Consider the following 21,516-nt stretch of genomic DNA (forward strand, 5'->3'; position numbering starts at 1 on the left):
AATCTTTTTTTTCTACAATAGGTGTATAAGGTTTTTATATCACAGATCAAACGCTATATCAAAAACTGTCGGGAAAACGTTGTACCTTGTAACTTATTAACGAGATAGCAAGGTTATGTTGCCATAAAACTTACATCATGTCTCTTCAAAAGTTTAATCGTTGATATCATGTGGAGATTTAATGATATGGCCATCTCCACCATAGGCACAGAATTTTTACAATGTCGTAGATTTCTTCTTCTTCTCTGTATTAGACATCATGGAAAATTGGACAAATGATTCTAGAAAAGCAAGGGTCGTTTACCCTAGCGGTACACATGTTCTTTACTCCCAGTTTTAAGTGGAGTCCGGGTTGCTCTTTCGTTTTAAGTAACTGTGTGTATTCTTTTAGTTAAAATGTTTGATTTATGGTGTTTTGTCTCTTATTGTTGTAGTTATTGTGACCTGATAATACACTCTGAAGATGCATTTTCTACTCAAACGTGCTTAAAATTCAATCAAAATGGTGCTCTGTCATAAAAGTGTAATGATGATACAATAGTAAAGTTGCATTGTTTTAAGAAATTGATTCTTTGGTTTCATGATCTAAGATTTTTTTTGTATTTTACTGTAGGTTTATAAACCATGCTATTCTGTTTAGAGTACTTGATTTAAATGTATTTGCCAATTATTTTTCCGATCAAAACCATTACATTTGAACTTTATCTCTGATTTAATTTGTAATGTTTCGAGCAAATATATTTCACAACATTAAAGCTTGAATGATAATATTGCAAATCTATAATAATTTCAAATAATAAAAATTAGCTTTCAAACACGATAACCATTAAAACATGCAAACATCTCATCTTAACCAATTAAATCTTAACATATGTTACACGCTAGATAAGATCTTACGCAATTACTCTAATTTTTTTTATTAAATACTATAGTCCTTAGAGCTGCATTGTCTTATCTTACATGAACTATCAAGCTTAAATTGGAAATCGGCTTACAAGAACGCTTTACAGATAGGGAATGCGCCTTCTACGAATGTTCACTCCTGCCTGTATGCACAAAATAATTATTTGATCATAAAGAAAGCAACGTTGATCCCTATCTCTGACAATTTAAGTAGACAGTTAACAAACATGATAAAAACTACTTGATAATGGCACCAAAAAACAAGAATGAGGCTTCAGTCTATTCTAATGCTGATGATAACACGTGTATAGAATACTTAAATTTACAACGTTTATATGACTATTTTGGGTTTTTTTTTCAAGATGAAACTCAATAAAGATTTCATTTATTCGTATAAGGATATATATGGTTGCCTTCTGATTTCTAATAGAATGTGTGGTGACGGGAAAAAGCTACTTTCGTTTTTGACTTTCCATTTTGACAGATGTTTAAGATGCAAAAATACCATATTGTACTTAGTTTGTTTTCATGTAAAATAAGTTCAAACTGATCTTGTTCTTGGGCATGTAATGTATGTTTTCAGCAAAAATATTACCGAGTATATTTTCGTCACCCTTTTTGTAATTTATGTTATAAAAAAAATAATATTGCTTTTATGACGGCAAAGATTTAGTCAACTGCAACCTCGACGAGTTAAGACTATTGACATCAAACCATAAAATATAGATTTAGACAGTTTTACAATAACGTCATTGGTATACGAGTATTGTAAAGTTAAGTCGGGAGTCTCAGTAAAAAGTCGTCATTTTTATATCGAATTTCTTTTAACAATACTTAATAATCAATAAGACAGGATTTGAATGATGCATCCTTTCCTTTGTAGAAATGCATTCGGGTGTCCTTTTCAAAACTAGAAATAATTCTTGCTACGAAGAGAAATTTCTAAACAATCAAGGCGAATAAAATTCATCCAATAATTGATGTATAAATACTTAGAAGCATAGCTTGTGGGAGCTTTTACACACCGAAGATATTGGATTGTTACGAAGACATACGTCTCCACAATTAGTAGATATAAAAGGAATATTTATTTCTGAATTAAAATATTTGAGGTAAGAAAATACAATATTTGCATATTTTATTCTTTGGATATGGGTCTTGTTTTTTTTTAATTTTGCAAATATAATATATTATTTCCATGTTAAAAAAAAAAACTAGTTTGCCTTTGTCTTTGATTTACGATTTAGGCGAAACAGTGAAAAAATGGATGTGAAAAAAAAATTCTTATGAAAATAAGGGAAAGGCCTTTTATTATAACAATCCTCTCGCGAACCTTTTTACTCGGTAAAAACGAGTCAATTTGGTATCAGTGGCTAAATGTTATCGATAAGAACTATAATAGGTTTCCCTCTTAGGTTTAATCTTCTGACGTCACTTTACTAATATTCACCGGGCGGTCTTAATTTTAAATTTTCGGTAAAGATATACAATTCGGCGATCAATATTCAAAGAAATAAACTTCGTTTCTTTCTTCTTAAAATGTTTTTCAATACGTTACATGATTTATGAAATCATGTATTTATTCATAAAGCTATAGGCAACTGAAAGTAATCTTCATAGCATTGTCGAATTGCAGAGAACAGTTCACATTAAAATGAAACTTTTAAGTTTTTTTTTCTGGTAATACCGCGATTTTTTTCTGGTTTTGAAATCGACGTTAGTACAAAAATTGCACAGTTTTGAGCAGATTCAGTTTTTCACGCAAGTTTTTTTTTTTTCTTTTTTTGTATATCTTTTTTTCAATTCGAACTCTTTGTGTACTTAGGCCCCGTGCAGGTCCGGGTATTAAAAGAATAGGCCTGCAGCAGCGCTAAGCTTGTCGTAAAAGGCGACTAAATAGTGCTCAGAACCCTAGCCGGGGGCTAGGGCGCTCTGCCCACAGAGGAACTGGGATGTGTGCCCCTGGTGGTGGCATGGGGTACCCCTGGCGTGTTACATGCTTGGGTTGTCAAGGCTATAATACGGAAAACCTGACCGCAAACCATAGTGGTGCACCGTGTTGGGAAAGATGCCACGTTCCTCGCACGTTTAAGAACCCTACTGTGGTATTCTCCCGGAGTAGGAACCATAGGGCTCCGCCACAGGAGGCTAAATTGCCCGACCCTACCCAACTCTCCCTATTTCCAGTGGCAATCACAATTTGTCGACCTCATTGTCCTTGTGTCCCATCCGTTTTTCATTTCATGTTCATTTTATCATCAATTCCATGTTCATCGTCTGAATATAGCTGAAATATTGCTGCTCGGACGTTGAACCCCAACAATCAATCAATCAATCGAATGTTCTTATGATAGATGAACATGTGTACTTGAACTATAAAAACTAATACTCCTTCAAACGCAACTGCCTTATTGATGCAAATGCGAAATTATTAATAAGTTCAGAAGAGCTCGATTGTTTTTTTTTTCAGTAATGTCAATAAAGTATATAAAAATGTGGTTATGCGTTACTGTATGCAACGTTGGATTTCCTTTGATTATGTTTTACTACATTATATGTATCAGTTCATCCAAAAAGAAATCGGCAAAAAAATTCCGAAACGTTAGCAGTGGGAAGATTCAAATACGTCAAAATCCAAACTAGTGTTTAATTAGCAGCGGTCATCTTCATTATAACAAGCATTTTTGAAATGTTACATGCGTGTTATGTAATAAGGGTGATGAGGGTCTACTGGTAAAAAAACATGTTTTCTTTATAAAAAAAAAATTATTAGAATGTGCATAGTTGAATAGTTTTACTTAGTAATTTTGCAAAAAATTCTATGTTTGACTCTTAAGTGAAAAATGTGCAATGATTTCAAAATTATGTACATAAAGTACAGTAATCTAACTAAATTAAGATATGTTTTGTATTGATTTGTACTTTTTTAGTTTCTAGATGTATACTCATGTGCGCATTTTGTTTTTGAATGTTCTTTTTCGTCTTCTGCTTTTGTAAAAAAAATAATATATTGTTTTACAAGTACATGACATTGTATTAATTTTGAGACTATTGGCATGTTCTTTTGTTCAACATTTATAAACAGTAACATAAGTCGACAATAGACAACAAATCGCTTCATTAACAATGATTGTTGGAATTTAACAATAAATATCAAATGTTGGTATATGTCGCTGGTAAACAAACAGCTTTGTATCAAAGACAAAAAAAAGTACATTTGCAACATATGCTATTGGGGGCAAGGTTTTATCGCTAAAAGTACGTTTTTAATCCTTTATCTTTAATCTTCCTAACGCTTTTAGTAATAACCATCGAGCATCTATCAGTCTGATATAACCGGTAGTATATAACTGATCCTCTTCTAATTAGTGGTTATAATAAAATGTGTGCCGTCAAGACTTTAAACGAGTTGTGATACATCCAAACATATTCGTACACAAGGCATTACCAATAGCTGATGTATGTGGAGTATGCGATAGTCATGCTTGCTGGTTTGTATAGGTTTTAAGCATTTCTTTTTCTATATCATAATTATTTGGTATGAGTGTCTCCTTATATTAATCTTGTTGTACACATGGAATATCTAATAGACATTGTAAAAAGCACATTATAACAAGTTTATACAAATAATGGATATTTTAAAATGCAGTCGTACAATTTCAGGAACCAAAATGTTATTGATGATATATGGTCACTTGACAGTATATAACATTTAGCCCCGCCAACTTTCCTACCCGTGCATGAACTAACTGTTCATCGTAGCATCACAATCGTGCAGGGGCTGACGGGAGCACTATGGGGGTTGTCAGGCTATAATACGGAAAATCTGACCGCAAACCAGTGGTGCACCGTGTTGAGAAAGATGCCATGTTCCTCGCACGTTAAAGAACCCTACTGTGGTATTCTCCCGGAGTAGGAACCATAGGGCTCGGCCACAGGAGGCTAAATTGCCCGACCCTACCCACCTCTCCCTATTTCCAGTGGCAATCAAAATTTGTCGACCCCATTGTCCTTTTATCCCATCCCTTTTTTCATTTCATTATCATTTCATGTTCATCGTCTGAATATAGCTGAAATATTGCTGCTCGGACGTTAAACCCCAACAACAACAAACAAACTACCGCCTAGTAGTATGATGCCAAATTTGAAACTAAGATTTTGTGAAGGAATCTGTAACCAATGTGGAGATGTCCTGACCATAATGAACCACAAGTTTATAATGTCGATAATATAACATTTAAAATTGGTGACACAAGTCTATTGGGAACATAACTTTGTTACAAATTTTTTTAAAAAGTTTAGCACGGTACAAGTATGTACTTCTGCTTCGACGGGCTATGGTACTGTGCACTGACAAATGCAAATTTGACAAAATTAATAAAACGTTATTGCGTTTATCGTAAAGTATGAGTTTTTCTCCTCCCTCGTTCTCATAAAATGTATCTGTTGTACGCACAATCTCAAGTGCTTTGGAATAGGTGCAACGAAATTACAATGAAGAGCAAATTCTTAATAGCAAGCCGGTCATTTTTACGTATGCTTAGCATAATCGACATATAATGCAATATACCAGAATAAATCATCTGACCAAATATGGAAACAGTCAACTCATGTGTTTCAGAAAAAAGACTTTTGATGAAAAGTTAACGACAATGACAGACACAAAATGATGACCAGGTCCATTTAAATATATCAAATTCATTAAAAATTCAATATACTAATAACCAATCAAAGACAAAATTAGCTGAATGTGTATTAATTGTTCGAATTTTCTTACTGCATGCAAAACACATAAATATGTGTATTGTCAAAAGTTGGTGGAGCTATCATTAACATAATTAAAAAGCGAAGAATGGCAATATATAATACATGTCACTACTGGGTTATCGTTTACACATAGATGAACAATACTAATCTCCTAGCTATATTATGAAAAGTAATTAATTTTTATGATTTTTATGATATAAATGAACAAATTATTAAACTATTCTATAATAAAATATGTATATATCATCTATTATACATTCCATTTCTTTTGAAAGTTTGTGCGCCGTGCGGGTACGGGTGTCAAAGGCATGGCGCTAAGCTTGTCGTAAAAGGCGACTAAATAGTGCATGCTCAGAACCCTGGCCGGGAGCTAGGGCGCTCTGCCCACAGAGCAACTGGGTTGTGTGCCCCAGGTGGTGGTGTTCATTTAATCATTCATTTCATGTTCATTGCCTGCATATAGCTGAAATATTGCTACTCGGGTGTTGAACCCCAACAATAAATCACTAAGTCATTGAAAGTTTGTAGTTCAAGAAAGTTTTTAATTTCTTGATTGGATGCTATATATTTTCGAATACTACAAACAACAGAACTTTAAGCCAATGAATATCAAATAAAAATAAAATACGACACAATTATTTGTTACACTTGTTAATGCTGACAATCAATGTCTAAGGTCATAGACAAAAACCACATAACTTTGACTGAATTATTCCCTATAAACTTAGAAAACTTAAATCACGAGTTCAAATGTAAAAAAAAAATCAACCTCAAAGGGCTGATATGATACAGAAACAATGTATATAAGAAGTCATAGAGCAAGTGAAAAATCACACTAATCTATACATCCCTTCCATGACCAAGGCTCCTTACTTCTGAGTGTTCCTAAATAAAAATAAAACTTTCTGTATTTTTTCGTCGACTATGGTGATAATGACGGTATTTTTAACGTCAACATAACAGAAGTTTATGTTTAAAATAATTTCTAAAAAAAAAGAGAGAAAAATCAACTGCAATTGTTATCATATATTTCATTAAAGATAGTAGTTTCTTGCTGAAATCTCGAATGAATATAGCTGAAATATTGCTGCTCGGACGTTAAACCCCAACAAATAAACAAACAAATATTGCTGAAGTGAAATCATTGTGTATACTTTGGCTTTGAAGGGAAAAAAGGATTAAATATCTCATGGATCTTTCAAAATTAAACATGTTTTATGATAAAATTTAATTTCAAGTTCTGTTTGTAGGGCCCCGTGCAGGTCCGGGTGTTAAAAGAATAGGCTTGCAGCAGCGCTAAGCTTGTCGTAAAAGGCGACTAAATAGTGCTCAGAAACCTAGCCGGGGGGTAGGCGATCTGCCCACAGAGGAACTGAGATGTGTGCCCCAGGCGGTGGAATGGGGTACCCCTGGCGTGTTGCATGCTGGAGTTGTCAGGCCATAATACGGGAAACCTGACCGCAAACCATAGTGGTGCACCGTGTTGGGAAAGATGCCACGTTCCTCGCACGTAAAAGAACCCTGCTGTGGTATTCGATAGGAGTAGGAACCTTTGCGCTCCGCCACAGGAGGCTAAATTGCCCGACCTTACCCATCTCCCCTTTTTCTAGTGGCAATCAAAATTTGTCGACCCTGTTGTCCTTATGGCTCATCCTTTTTTTATCATTTCATGTTTATTTTATCATCCATTTCATGTTCATTGTCTGAATATAACTGAAATATTGCTGCTCGGACGTTAAACCCCAACAAACAAACTAACACACAAACTGTTTGTATGATAATTTTTATACTCAATCATTTCGGTTGTTAGACTTTTATCTTTAATGTCTTGTTTCGCTGTGGTGTAATTTGATTGTTGACAGGTCGGAATCGATTCTTTTCATTTAAGATGCTACAAAAGCTCTTAATTATTTCATAGAAACATTTCCGATAAACAGGAATACATCCAAACATTAAGGTATTTTATAATCAGAAAACTCTTCCTTACGAAAGGTTTTGTCTATAAAAACTAAAATGTGTACACCTCATAGAATTTGTGATCGCAATCACAGATTAACAAACTGAGTTCAAATTTTATCAGAAAGACATTATAAACGAACAATATTGTATTATGTTGTAAAATATGAGAAACAGTATCGATCTAAAAAATTGAATTATGGCTAAATATTGATCTTCAATGTTTCAAATAATCATTCTAAAGCTTTAAGAATTTCTGGTCGTTTTTTTTTCTATATTTGCGATTCAGGAATTCAAGATGACAGACTGCAATATTTACCTTGAAGCTTTAACTTAATATGATTCAGTTTGAAACTCTTAACTAACTATTTGAATTGGTCTTACTCAATTCTAGCTACCGCTTTATGTCCCTTAACCTTTATATTTATTTCATATACTTAAATACGACAATTTTGAAAGCATTGAATTATAAATTAACCCAAAAATTCGATAATCACGTTTTCTAACAAAAATTAAACGAGGTGACAACTTGCAGGATTCAAAATTTAAATACAAATTATGGACATGTTTTAATATTTAGGCGTAACCCATACGTCATTTTAATCGGTTTATAAGAGTAATCAAGGGAACCAAGGTTATAGTGGTAATCAAAAGAATGTAAAACATTTAAAACATTTCATTCAGTGCAGTTGCATTTAAAATCTAATTGAATGGGCAAATTATTAAGATTTTGTTTATCATATTTATCAATATTAGGATACAAATTTAAATTTACCTAAAACACTGAGGCTTCATTTCTTGTATTGCACTTAGTAGAACCTCTCGGTGATGGATTTGACTTCCTATTTCGATAGTTTGGGTTTTGAGTACTTCTTGTATACAATGAATTTTTGGATTAAGATCTTCCCATACATTTGATTCTAATGCTACTGATTGGCGCTAACTCATTGAAACAGTGTACATCCTATCAAAATTTGCAATATATATGATTGGTATTTTTGTATTCAGTACATGAATTTAATATGGCTTCAATCATAAAACAAACATTTTTTTTCAAACGCGATTGTAATGATGCAATGACTTCAATAAAAAGAATGGTTTATGGAGACTCATTTGGATTTACTATCAAAACTGTCTAAAGGTAATCTGAGGTATAATCTGTTCGGTTAAATTTGAAATTAGTCATACATGAGTGTTTGCAAAACTTTCAAATTTTCTTCAACCTAGGTCAATTCAATAAGTAAATGATTTTGCTCCCTCTGACTAGTCAACATCAAAACCCCTGATATCGCTAGGTGTAAAATGAGGTATTTAAACTTCAGTTTGTCATTGCGATTTGTATAGACATAAGTGTTACTAGAGGATGCTCGCGAAATCGCGGTCGATTGAGCAAAGTGTGGACACAGGACTAATTTGACGGATCCAAACAAAATAACTAATCGTAGTAAAGGATCTATGATAATTTACCATACATCAATGATGTACAGTTTTTCAAATTGCTTAAGTGGTTTAAGAGGAGTTGACCATAAACGTTTTGGGGAGACTTGGTTTTCTTTTGACTCAGATTTGTCTTTTTTTGTGCGCAGCGTGCAAAAATACGTACTGTCCTAATGCATGTAAGCGAATTGTCTTTTTTCCCTTTTTTTCATTCACATTACTTATTTTTTAACCCTTCCTTACCTTAAAAGTATCTTTTCTCGAAAGTCTAGATTTGTTTGTTTGTTTGTACGTCTTTATTTAAAAAAAAAATTCAAATATTGTGAAATATTGTGAAATAAATATCTTTTACCCACATATATTTGTTGGTAATTTAAAACTTAAAATAAATATAAACAGGCAAGGGGAAGACATTTTAATAAAAAAAAAATAAAGAAATAAATAAAAAAATTTAAAAAATTTAAAAAAAATTGTTCTATGAACATCTAGCTCAAGTCCTCCCTATCCTGGTTTTTATAGGGAAATACATAAAAAGTAAAATAAATGACTTTTTGTTTGTTTGTTGGGGTTTAACGTCCGAGCAGCAATATTTCAGCTATATTCAGACAATAAACATGAAATGGATGATAAAATGAACATGAAATGAAAAAAAGAAAGGATGGGTCACAAGGATAATAGGGTCGACAAATTTTGATTGCCACTGGAAAAAGGGGGGATGGGTAAGGTCGGGCAATTTAGCCTCCTGTGGCGGAGCGCAAAGGTTCCTACTCCTATCGAATACCACAGCAGGGTTCTTTAACGTGCGAGGAACGTGGCATCTTTCTCAACACGGTGCACCACTATGGTTTGCGGTCACGTTTTCCGTATTATAGCCTGACAACCCCAGCATGTAACACGCCAGGGGTACCCCATTCCACCACCTGGGGCACACACCCCAGTTGCTCTGTGGGCAGAGCGCCTAGCCCCCGGCTAGGTTTCTGAGCACTATTTAGTCGCCTTTTACGACAAGCTTAGCGCTGCTGCAGGCCTATTCTTTTAACACCCGGACCTGCACGGGGCCGAACGTCTAGATCGAAATATATTTATCAACCAAAGACAAAAACCAAGCCCCTACCGGAAGTTATATGATTCGTCCAAAGCAAAGTTTCATATTCTCATGCCAATGAACTTTTCTAGCAAAATTGGTTTAATTGGAGTATGAAGCTGTTTAATTGGTCCCGGGTTCATCTTGACCCAGGGTAATGGGAGGAGCTGATGTTTTACGACGACGACACCGAAAAACGCAAAGTAAAGACTTTAAAAGTTGAAATGGCCCGTTAAGGAAAAATGGTGGATGTCGTTTAATTAAGCAAAATGTGCACGTGATCCGGGCAGTATGTCGATTGAGCATGCGCGAAAGCATATCAAAACACACGGACCAATGACGGTCTTCAAATTTGGATATTTTCCAAAAAAATCGCGTTTTCCGTAGAAAAATGATTGTTTCAAATACAAATTTAGGAAGTACACAACACTACATTTATACCTCATATTACAAATATTTTCGACCTTGTATTATTTCAGAGGAGCTGCGGTTCAAAGAAATCGGTCTCTTCCTTTAGTGGTATAGATATCTTTTACTTTTTTAAAGCTCTATAAATTTTTTTATCTAATGAATTATTCAACTTTTATCAAAATTAATAAGCTTATCTCTGATTTTGATTCATTGATTTTACTGTGTGGGGTAAGGTTTGAAATTTTAGACACAGGTACCTTGTTTTTGTAGTATGAAAATCAAGTACATTTTAATTGACATTTAAATTTTATCTGTATAAAGTAAAAACAATTTTTTTTTCTTTCCAAATTGCTTATGAATGTCTGTTCATGGCGTCAGTAGAAGTATTTTTCTAAATTGCTTGGATATATGCCAGGTGATGTATTAAAAAAACAACAAAACAAAATGACGTCCTACATAATGAACATTCAAAGAATTTACTGAGTAGATACAAAAGTTAAGTGTAAGAAATACATACCACGAAAACGCCTTTTTGATACGTTCTTTATATAAATGAAAGAAACGAAGTAGACTTTTAAAGTTACATATGAATATTCATATCTTAGTCTTATATGGAATTTAGCTGTGATTCTGATTAAATGAGACCGTTCTTCATTCTCTGGTTTCGATTTATTTTTTAACAATAGTAAGGATTTGTTACACATGAAAATGAAATTATAAGCTGACTTAATGATCTCTTTTTGCAATATTTGCCCCTCAATTAGTTTTTTTAAGCTTGTGTTATCAATGTTTAATGTAGTGGACCCAGGCCGTATACAAATTTATTGTGTAATAATCAATATCGAAAATTATGCATTGATAAGAGAAATACTTCAATAAGTACTTTCATTCAATTTCCCATGACACCAGAATACAGGTAAGCCACCTGATGCTATCCTTGTGCCAATCAATGTCCATGAAATTAATATCACTTACTACATTCATCTTCTTGTCAGTTTGATATGTGTACCCTTTAGTTTTGAAATGTAGGGGAATTCCCGTTTTCTATTTTCATTATCCCAGTCACATTTCAAAACCAGCTTTTTTTATCTACTGAATCAGATCATTTTCCAAGCAATGAAAAATCTATACTTAAAATTAAAAGGCTTTTTTCGCGACAAAACATGAATTTATGTAAAGTTTTACGATAAGCATTTGAAGCCCGTGCAGGTCCGGATGTTAAAAGAATAGGACTGCAGCAGCGCTAAGCTTGTCGTAAAAGGCGACTAAATAGTGCTCAGAACCCTAGCCGGGGGCTAGGGCGCTCTGCCCACAGAGCAACTGGGATGTGTGCCCCAGGTGGTGGAATGGGGTACCCCTGGCGTGTTACATGCTGGGGTTGTCAGGCTATAATACGGAAAACCTGACCGCAAACCATAATGGTGCACCGTGTTGGGAAAGATGCCACGTTCCTCGCACGTTAAAGAACCCTGCTGTGGTATTCTCCCGGAGTAGGAACCATAGGGCTCCGCCACAGGAAGCTAAATTGCCCGACCCTACCCACCGCTCGAATTCTCGACCTCATTGTCCTTGTGTCCCATCCCTTTTTCGTTTCATCATCATTTCATGTTCATTTTATCACCAATTTCATGTGCCCCGTGCAGGTCCGGGTGTTAAAAGAATAGGCCTGCAGCAGCGCTAAGCTTGTCGTATAAGGCGACTAAATAGTGCTCAGAAACCTAGCCGGGGGCTAGGCGCTCTGCCCACAGAGGAACTGGGATGTGTGCCCCAGGTGGTGGAATGGGGTACCCCTGGCGTGTTGCATGCTGGGGTTGTCAGGCTATAACACGGAAAACCTGACCGCAAACCATAGTAGTGCACCGTGTTGGGAAAGATGCCACGTTCCTCGCACGTTAAAGAACCCTGCTGTGGTATTCGATAGGAGTAGGAACCTTTGCGCTCCGCCACAGGAGGCTAAATTGCCCGACCTTACCCATCCCCCCTTTTCCAGTGGCAATCAAAATTTGTCGACCCTATTATCCTTGTGACCCATCCTTTTTTTTCATTTCATGTCCATTTTATCATCCATTTCATGTTCATCGTCTGAATATAGCTGAAATATTGCTGCTCGGACGTTAAACCCCATCAAACAAACAAACAGACCAATTTCATGTTCATCGTCTGAATATAGCTAAAATACTGCTGCTCGGACGTTAAACAAACAAACAATACGATAAGCATTTGAAAAGGACACTTGAGAAATTTCATTGAGACCTTTTTCCTTAATTAAATGTGAAAATCACATAGACATGTCTCTATCTTACATGAGCTGTCCTGTTACTCTAAAGGACAACAACTAGAAGAGATCATGGGATCGATGTTCTTTTCATTATTATAATTCTAAAAATTCTGATTTCACTGGAATTTTTTATCTTTAGAAGAAGATTTGTAAAGATAGTCTAATGGTAACATTGATGCTTATTTATTACCCTATTTTTAAAGACAAAAACGTTACAATCTGAATATGATTTATTAGTTTTTACATCAAAAAGCAAAACGAAATGAAAACAATAATTTGACTTAAAAATGTAAAGTCCGGACACGAAGTTGCCTTGTTAAATTCACGTGTGACCATCCGGTTTAAAGGTCTCAAAGGTTGTCAACTATGATGGCGACACATCTACCCACTTGCCTCCAACAAAATTTGCAACCCGGTCAAGATTTTAAATGAATGGACGAACTAGACTATAGGGCAACCACCACTTGTGCCTGCCCCACCCCTTAACCAGTATGGCTACCTGTATTAACTGTCCTTTACCTTATAGGGCAAACACGCAAACAAACAACAATTTCGTGGTTATAATGAAAAACGCAGTTTTCTTTACACTAATTAAAAGATTTTCCATTTTTACTAATTTTCGTTGATTTGGTGATTATCAGCAATCGCCAAACCAGTCTGTTTTCAAGAGATGGTTTTCCAGTTTAACGAAATTTCTTGCAAAAAGTAGATATCAAAATTGAACACGATCATTCATAATACGAAATGATTGACCACGTAATATATTGCAGGGCCTCTGTTGTGTAACAAACTGCTGTAACTTGGTTAGTGTGCAGTTAATACTAGATTTTTATCAAAGGAATGGCGGTATTATTGTAAAAAGCAATAACCTCAATAATAAGTTCACAATTAAGAGCCTACTAAGCTCCTTTCTCCTTTCAAAAGAAACTCAATTTCTCCTATCTCATGATCCATTTCATTCTTCTAGGATGCACTCGTCCATTTATATTCGTCAATGGTTTTTCTTCATTTGCCATCAAATACCAACAAGATTAATTGACGGAATATTAAAAAGAAAAAGTCTTGGCTTATATCTTATAACAACCTACTTGTAATTAATTGAAGATTAAGCAGAAACGTCTTTTAATCAGTCTTTTTTCCTGTATCACTGGACAGCCAGCGATAAGAATTATATAGTGAAGTGAAGATGTATTTGAAATGTCCATGAGACAACCTACCCAGAAGTCATCTACAAATTCTGTTAAGAAGTGGATATGCCCTTATTTTGGTCAGTAAAATAAAAAAAAATATCATTAATGCTTAGATTAAAAACATTTTTTTTAGATTCGGTTTTAATCAAATCTTTTACAATAATGTATTTACAGTATCTCTGTCGACAGAGTAATCCTAGTCCAGGATCATGTCTAGAATAAATTAGTAGTCAAAAAGTTTTAATGTATGATATATGCAATGTCAATTATTGTAATAAATCGGCAAGAGCCCTCGTTTTCGCTGCTTGTAGCTTTTTAATGAGAAGTTACGTTTTAATGATGGCCAAAATCGATTGGTCATACACGATTGTTACAGTGTCGATTGTAAGTAAAGTGGCTAGACGAGCTGTATAAAAGTAAAACATTTATATTTCGATGGTATCTTTTTTCTTAATCACCATTTAATGACTATGTATCCATGTTAACTACAGCTGGATAAATTTCTTATTTCATCAGTTTTAATCTTACGTGCAGGTAAGCTTTTCTGTTTTATTAAACATTAAATATATCATAACATTTCGAGTAAAATCGCGTTTCGTATCAGTTACTTATAATCGTTTAAACATTGATGTAACTTGTCTTGTTTTGATGCAATTTATTGCTTTCTATTTGTTTTGTTTTGGGTCTTTTTTCTCTAGAGAAAACGTAATTTTATGCATGTTATTTCCGTTTTTAAAAGTAGATCTAAATGACATCTTGACAAAAATGGGGGACACAAATGTGATGTAAGTTTATTTAGCGGTCTGTAGATGCTCTATTAGTAATGAATGAATTGGCGAAAGAAAAACTTGTCGTTGATATTTAATGTTTTTTAACAAAACGAAAATTTTCACATTACATCATCTTATGTTTATAAAATAAAAGTTATATTTAATGGTTTAATACGTATCTGATTATTATAAGTTGTACAGGGTTGTAATTCAACGTCCATTTTTAATCCTAATGACACTACCATAAGATTAACTTTGGCAAATTGTCTATTCCTATCAATAAAACAATAACACTTGGGTTTGTGCAGTTGTTTTATATGTGTTACTTGTTCCCAGTGTTCTCTTGTTCTTCATCTGACGACTATTTTGTTGTTCCTTGTTGTGCTTTATTTTTATTAATTTTTTGTTCACTTGATGAATCGATATCTTTCTGATCTTTATTTAATTCTATAAAAAAAAACATACGAATGTGTTTCTTATTAGACATGAAAATAAGATACGTAGCTATTTTAGATGTCTACAACCTTAATGAATATTTTGCATATGATCGCCAATGAAGCCGTTCTGTTCCACTTCTATCGTGAAATTTCGGATACATGTGCCAAAAAATGAACCTCACTATTTAGTTTATCCAATCGAAATATCTGACAAACTGTTCCGTCTACTGAGTATTAGTTTTTTTTGTTTTTGTTTTTGTTTTTACGTTTTCACGTTTATCCCACCCGTCGCTGATTGACGTTATTGATAAATACATTGCATGCCCTAAACTTGATATAAAAAACATCAGGAATATACTTTGTCGATCACGGGACAGTTGACTGCATTTTACTCTATCCATATTTTTAAGCGGTGAATTGGACTAGCAAGAAGACGCTTGTCTGCTGATTAAGCTAAATTCCAGTGCTGAAATTGAAAAAAATGTTTTTTTTTCACAAAAAAATATGTGTATCTTATTCATACACTTGATATTGATTCAATTTAAATAATGGTCTATTCATCCAGAAATTCAAACATTTTGATATGTTAAATTGAGTAGATGTAGATTTCCTGGAGACATACCGTATAACATACCAAGAAGACAATTAACTATGGCATTTAAGGTAATCTGCACGACTTTTAAATACAAAATATCCCGTACTTTGGACTGAAAAATCTTGATAAGGAAATACGGAAAAGTGGGAATCAAGCATCATCTTCGACCTACCTTCAATCACAATATTTACGTTCAAGCTAAGTAAAAAGAAAACGGAAAATCGGTTGACTTTCTCATCTACATCTATAAATCACATTCTTCTTACTATCTCAAAGATAAATCACTGTACATGTCAAATTTGGGAGACAGCGCGGTAGCGTCCTTTCCAAACAAATCCTTCAAACGCTTATAAGTTATCGTACTGGTCGCCTAATATAGTCGTAAAAATACTGGTAAATCAATAGTTCAAAATATTGCATTTTCATTTTCAGTTCTATTATATATTAACACGAGGGAAAAATAAAAATTGGATAAAAGAGAGTGCAGGTTGGAAATAGTGTATTATTAATGAAACCGTTGCTACTTTTGGAATACTTCCCAAGATAAACGAAGTGTCATGGAAATAAAAAATTATGAAAAGGTGTGTTCATATATACATTTCATATTTATAAGATGTTAAATTAATTATTTCATAGAAATAAAAAAAGGTGATCGAATAAAATTGCCAAAATATTTGAATTCAAATTATCATTTTAACGTAATGTTATGTAATTTGTTTTCCTTGAATAGGTTTTAGCATTACATAAACATCTTGCATATTTGTAAATCTTCAAGCTTGTGATCTCTGTTCGTGTCTGTCATTATATTTTACTGTAAATAATGGATTAACCATCAAGCTAATGTACAGATAGTGTAATAGTCATTATTATACCTCCTCCCAAAGAACCTTGCATTGGTATTAATCCGTCAACACTCTCTTCATATGCAAATTACTGTTGTTGTTATTGTTTTAAACGTACTTAAATATTTTTTTTTTTTTTTTTTATTTATTTATTTATTTATTTTTTTTATTAAAATGTCTTCCCCTTGCCTGTTTATATTTATTTTAAGTTTTAAATTACCAACAAATATATGTGCGTAAAAGATATTTATTTCACAATATTTCACAATATTTGAATTTTGTTTTTAAATAAAGACGTACATTGTGAAGTATGCAAAGTATGATTACTTTCCAGAACGTTTCGCCCCGTGCAGGTCTGGGTTTCAAAAGAATAGGCCTGCAGCACCGCTAAGCTTGTCGTAAAAGACGACTAAATAGTGCTCAAGCCGGGGGCAATTGGGATGTGTGCCCCAGGTGGTGAAATGGGGTACCTTGGTGTGTTACATGCTGAGATTGTCATGCTGGCTATAATACGGAAAACCTTACCGCAAACCATAGTGGTGCACTGTGTTGGGAAAGATGCCACGTTCGTCGCACTTTAAAGAACCCTGATGTGGTATTCGATAGGAGTAGAAACCTTTGCGCTCCGCCACAGGAGGCTAAATTGCCCTACCCTATCCATCCCTCCCTTTTTTCTTGTGGCAATCAAAATTTGTCGACCCTATTGTCCTTGTGTCCCATGCCTTTTTTTTCATTTCATCATCATCATTTCATGTTCATCGCCTGAATATAGCTGAAATATTGCTGCTCGGGCGTTAAACCCCAACAATCAATCAATCAATCAACCAGAACGTTTCATTTCCAAAAGCATAGAAATAATGAAATTATTGACATTCATTTATATACAAGTCTGCGTCCAAGATTTTGGCTTGGTAAGAATCTTAAATGTTCATCTAAAAGTAGGGTTTTTTTTACATTTTTCTATTTGTTTTGTTTAGGTCTTTTTAACCCGTTAACCATTTTCTTAAAAAATAAAAAGTGCTTCAAGAAAAAGCTAATTATGACATATAAATTTTGACTGTAAAAATATTTTTAGATTCACTTTGACAATGTAATACTTGAGATTCTTAATTTTGCCAATAAGATTACTGAACTACCCTTCCACAACATTTCCGTTATTTAGCTTATACTAAGATGTATATGATGTAGAGTATTATGTTTAGACGTTATTTATCAAATATCTTTTGAACAGAACGTCGAGCAATTACTGTTTCATCAGTAGCGATTCCTAAAAAATCCTTAGAAACGTGTACATGATAGGGCTTCTTCTTTCAAATCTCCAAAGTTTTGTTTGATTGTTTGTTTGTCCTCCCATCTTGGTTTTATAGGGAAATACATAAAAAGTAAAACAAATGACTTTTTGTTTGTTTGTTGGGGTTTAACGTCCGAGCAGCAATAGTTCAGCTATATTCAGACGATGAACATGAAATTGATGATAAAATGAACATGAAATGATGATGAAATGAGAGATGGGACACAAGGACAATAGGGTCGACAAATTTTGATTGCCACTGGAAATAGGGAGAGGTGGGTAGGGTCGGGCAATTTAGCCTCCTGTGGCGGAGCCCTATGGTTTATACTTCGGGAGAATACCACAGTATGGTTCTTTAACGTGCGAGGAACGTGGCATCTTTCCCAACACGGTGCACCACTATGGTTTGCGGTCAGGTTTTCCGTATTATAGCCTGACAACTCCAGCATGCAACACGCCAGGGGTACCCCATTCCACCACCTGGGGCACACATCCCAGTTGCTCTGTGGGCAGAGCGCCCTAGCCCCCGCTTAGGGTTCTGAGCCACTATTTAGTCGCCTTTTACGACAAGCTTAGCGCTGCTGCAGGCCTATTCTTTTAACGCCCGGACCTGCACGGGGCCTAATAAGTTTTAAAATCTATCGTTTTTATTTTATTTTACAGTCTACAAGGAGATTTGTACTATCACCAATTGCTAATTAACCGACCAATGGATTGCAACTTCACAGAAAACAGAAGTAGTTGGACCAACTCTACGGATTTGTGTCCAGACAACAAAGGTACTACAGAATGGCAAACGTGTCTTTATGATATTTTTGCACCAGAAGCTGTGAAAATTGATAGAATAGTTACCCCATTTTGGTATTGCATTGGATTTATAGGAAACATCTTGACCATCTACGTATGGTCAAATCGAAGACTAAAAAGGCTGAACACGTCATCCCTATACTTATCTGTACTTGCTATCACAGATACAATGATGCTAACACTACATATTCTGATGGAGTTGGAATATGGTTGGGGTAAGCCAACTTTGCGTTATCCTATTTGGTGTACTATTTTCTTCGTACTTTTCTACTTTTCACAATATATGAGTCCATTATTAGTGTTCGGATTTACATGTGAACGACTGGTTTCAATAATTCGACCATTTAAAAGTGAAAGATTTTCGCGCCATTCCAGGGCTCCAAAAGAAGTGGCATTTTTGACTGTTTTTGCTATTGTTATATCGCTTGGACAAATAAGTGGTTGGCATGTCGAAAATGGCGAAATAAAAGCAATTCATAAAGAATTCTACCAGAAATTTTCTTATGTGACGGAAATAATCATATTCATAGTTGTGCCACTTGTAACATTGTTATTCAACATTGTAGTAATGAAAACTGCAAGGGAAGCAACTATTCAAAGGCGAGAATCCGCACCATCCTCGTACTCTCAGTCTACAAATGAAAACCAAGTAATACAACGTAAACCTTCTAGTAAAATACTACCAACGACAATAACACTTCTAGCAGTATCCTTCTACAGAGTATTCACAACGGCTCCGTTAACGATCATTTATTTATTTCAGTACAATGTGTACGGAAATCCTTGTCTAAAAACGTCTGAAATTGCATTTGATCCGACTTGGCAGAAATTCTTTAAATGGCTTATGTTTAAGAAGATCTTAGACGAAATAGGTATATCGCAGTATTCGTGTAATATATTCATTTACATTGTAACTGCTAGGCATTTCCGCTCTGAACTGTTTCGGTTAGTTTGTTTGCGAACTCCCTGCAGTGACAATGACACAACGCGGAAAGATTTCCTGACTTTGAATCAAAGCACAGCACTGTCCGTGACAAGGAATACAAATGAAAATCTAGTTTGAATTGTTGGGATGAAATAACCCAACAATGACTTTTTCTTAAGTATAAACAATGCGAATTGATCATAGAAATCGACAAATTTCATTTTCTGAACAACTATATGCCATTTATAAAATATATGAAATCAATTATTCTTCAAAACAATACCAAAAATATTTATTTATTTGTACCCACACGCTGATAACAAGTGAATTTTCTGCTTTGATACAAAAAAACCTAGACTTCATTTTTACATTTGATAGTTATTAGAGGATGTAACGGTAATCAATACGAATTACACTTTTGACCTTAGAAGCACTGAGATCATGATTTCAGTCTGACAGGAAGTTAACATTAACATATTATTTAGTAACGTAGATTGAACACTTAAGCATGTGTAGTAAATTCTCGGCCGGCAACCAGTAATACGGAGTAAAGATCTTTTTTGTTTCGAATATTTAACAAAAAGGAAACATTTTTTAAGCTTGCACCTTAAAGTTTAATAAAGTTGTGAAGAAAAATTAATCCAAGTTAATGTATATTTAAAAAGATAGAATTTTTCGTAAAAATGCCAATATATTCAACTTCATCCTTTTACACGTAACACCTACATATAATTCATCATCTTGAAATGATACAAGTATAAAAAGAAAAAACACGTTTTTTGACTTATAAAAAAATCTGTTTCTATAAATTCGTGTAAATTACACATAACTTTATTGATGTACAAAATATTTATTTTATTGTATATATCAACTACATCTTGATAGATTGAAGCCATATCAGACTCAATTAACTTTTTGATGGAAGTAACAAACCTTCTTTTATTTACATTGCATATTGCAGAATAATATTGATTAAATATAATTAGATATCTGTGCTGTAAGATAAAGCCTTATCAATCAAGTTTATATATAGAGTGTAAAGTGTGGAGCCAAATCTAGTGATGTGTGCTGTAAATATATATTTTGAACTTCTGCAAATTTTTAATAAAATTCAATTATAGATATAAACAAGTATTTAATGAATTGACGTGTGATACAATCGATGTTTCTTTTCTTTTCAAAAAAATGTCATACCAATTCAAGTAATGACCATACCGTAAAGAAGAAAATGGCTAAATTTGTTATATATTTCTACTGTATAAAAAGTATGTAAATTTGGAATAAGGATCTTAAACTGTAATGGAGGAAATGTGATGACGAACATAAAACTTCTATAGTGATGACTTCAATCTTGTAGCAACATAACCTTGTATGAATTGTGATATGAAAACTCAAAGTTGCCAATTCTGGAGAGAAAGTCATCACTTTGTCGTAAAGTTTGGTCAGTTTTTCTTTACCATCGATCACTAAGTGTAATTTAAGATATGAGGCTGAGTTTACCCTGTCTGTAGTATCCTTTATTTCAAGTTCTTGGGGGTAAATGAGATGTATCAAATCCCCGAAACTATTATTTAAAGATAATACCTCATCTGTATAGCGGAAACGGAGATTTAAGGACCTATCTTAACGATATTCGTTCTTTCGGATCAGATCAGCTATTAAGGCTAGAAACCACTAATTCCACTTCCCATAGGCTTCTATGCTAATTTCGCAATATTCAATGGCTTCTCTGGACTTTACCTTAACTTTAACCTGCAGAGGACTATATATCAGCATGATTCTACATATGCCAGCTCACAATCCTCAGAATGGCATGTGGGGTT

General features: G+C 34.1%; 1 protein-coding gene across 2 annotated transcripts; it reads left to right on the plus strand.

Annotated features, from left to right (window-relative positions):
- The first annotated feature begins 1,476 nt into the window (after positions 1–1,476).
- Positions 1,477–20,803, plus strand: LOC148622221 (uncharacterized). Of its 2 annotated transcripts, none has more exons than XM_088571880.1 (2): positions 1,477–2,015; positions 18,625–20,803. In XM_088571880.1, exon 2 carries the CDS (start codon positions 18,671–18,673, stop codon positions 19,829–19,831), a length of 1,161 nt encoding a protein of 386 aa, XP_088428006.1. In that variant the 5' UTR covers positions 1,477–2,015; positions 18,625–18,670; the 3' UTR covers positions 19,832–20,803. The 2 variants fall into 2 exon arrangements, with proteins under 2 accessions (XP_088428006.1, XP_088428005.1); XM_088571879.1 differs by lacking the exon at positions 1,477–2,015 and adding an exon at positions 3,940–4,394.
- Positions 20,804–21,516: the final 713 nt, after the last annotated feature.

Source organism: Perna viridis, chromosome 3 (genome assembly GCF_037379345.1).
Source record: "Perna viridis isolate PV_CMFRI_1.1 ecotype Kerala chromosome 3, ASM3737934v1, whole genome shotgun sequence".
Classification (NCBI taxonomy): Eukaryota; Metazoa; Mollusca; class Bivalvia; order Mytilida; family Mytilidae; genus Perna; species Perna viridis.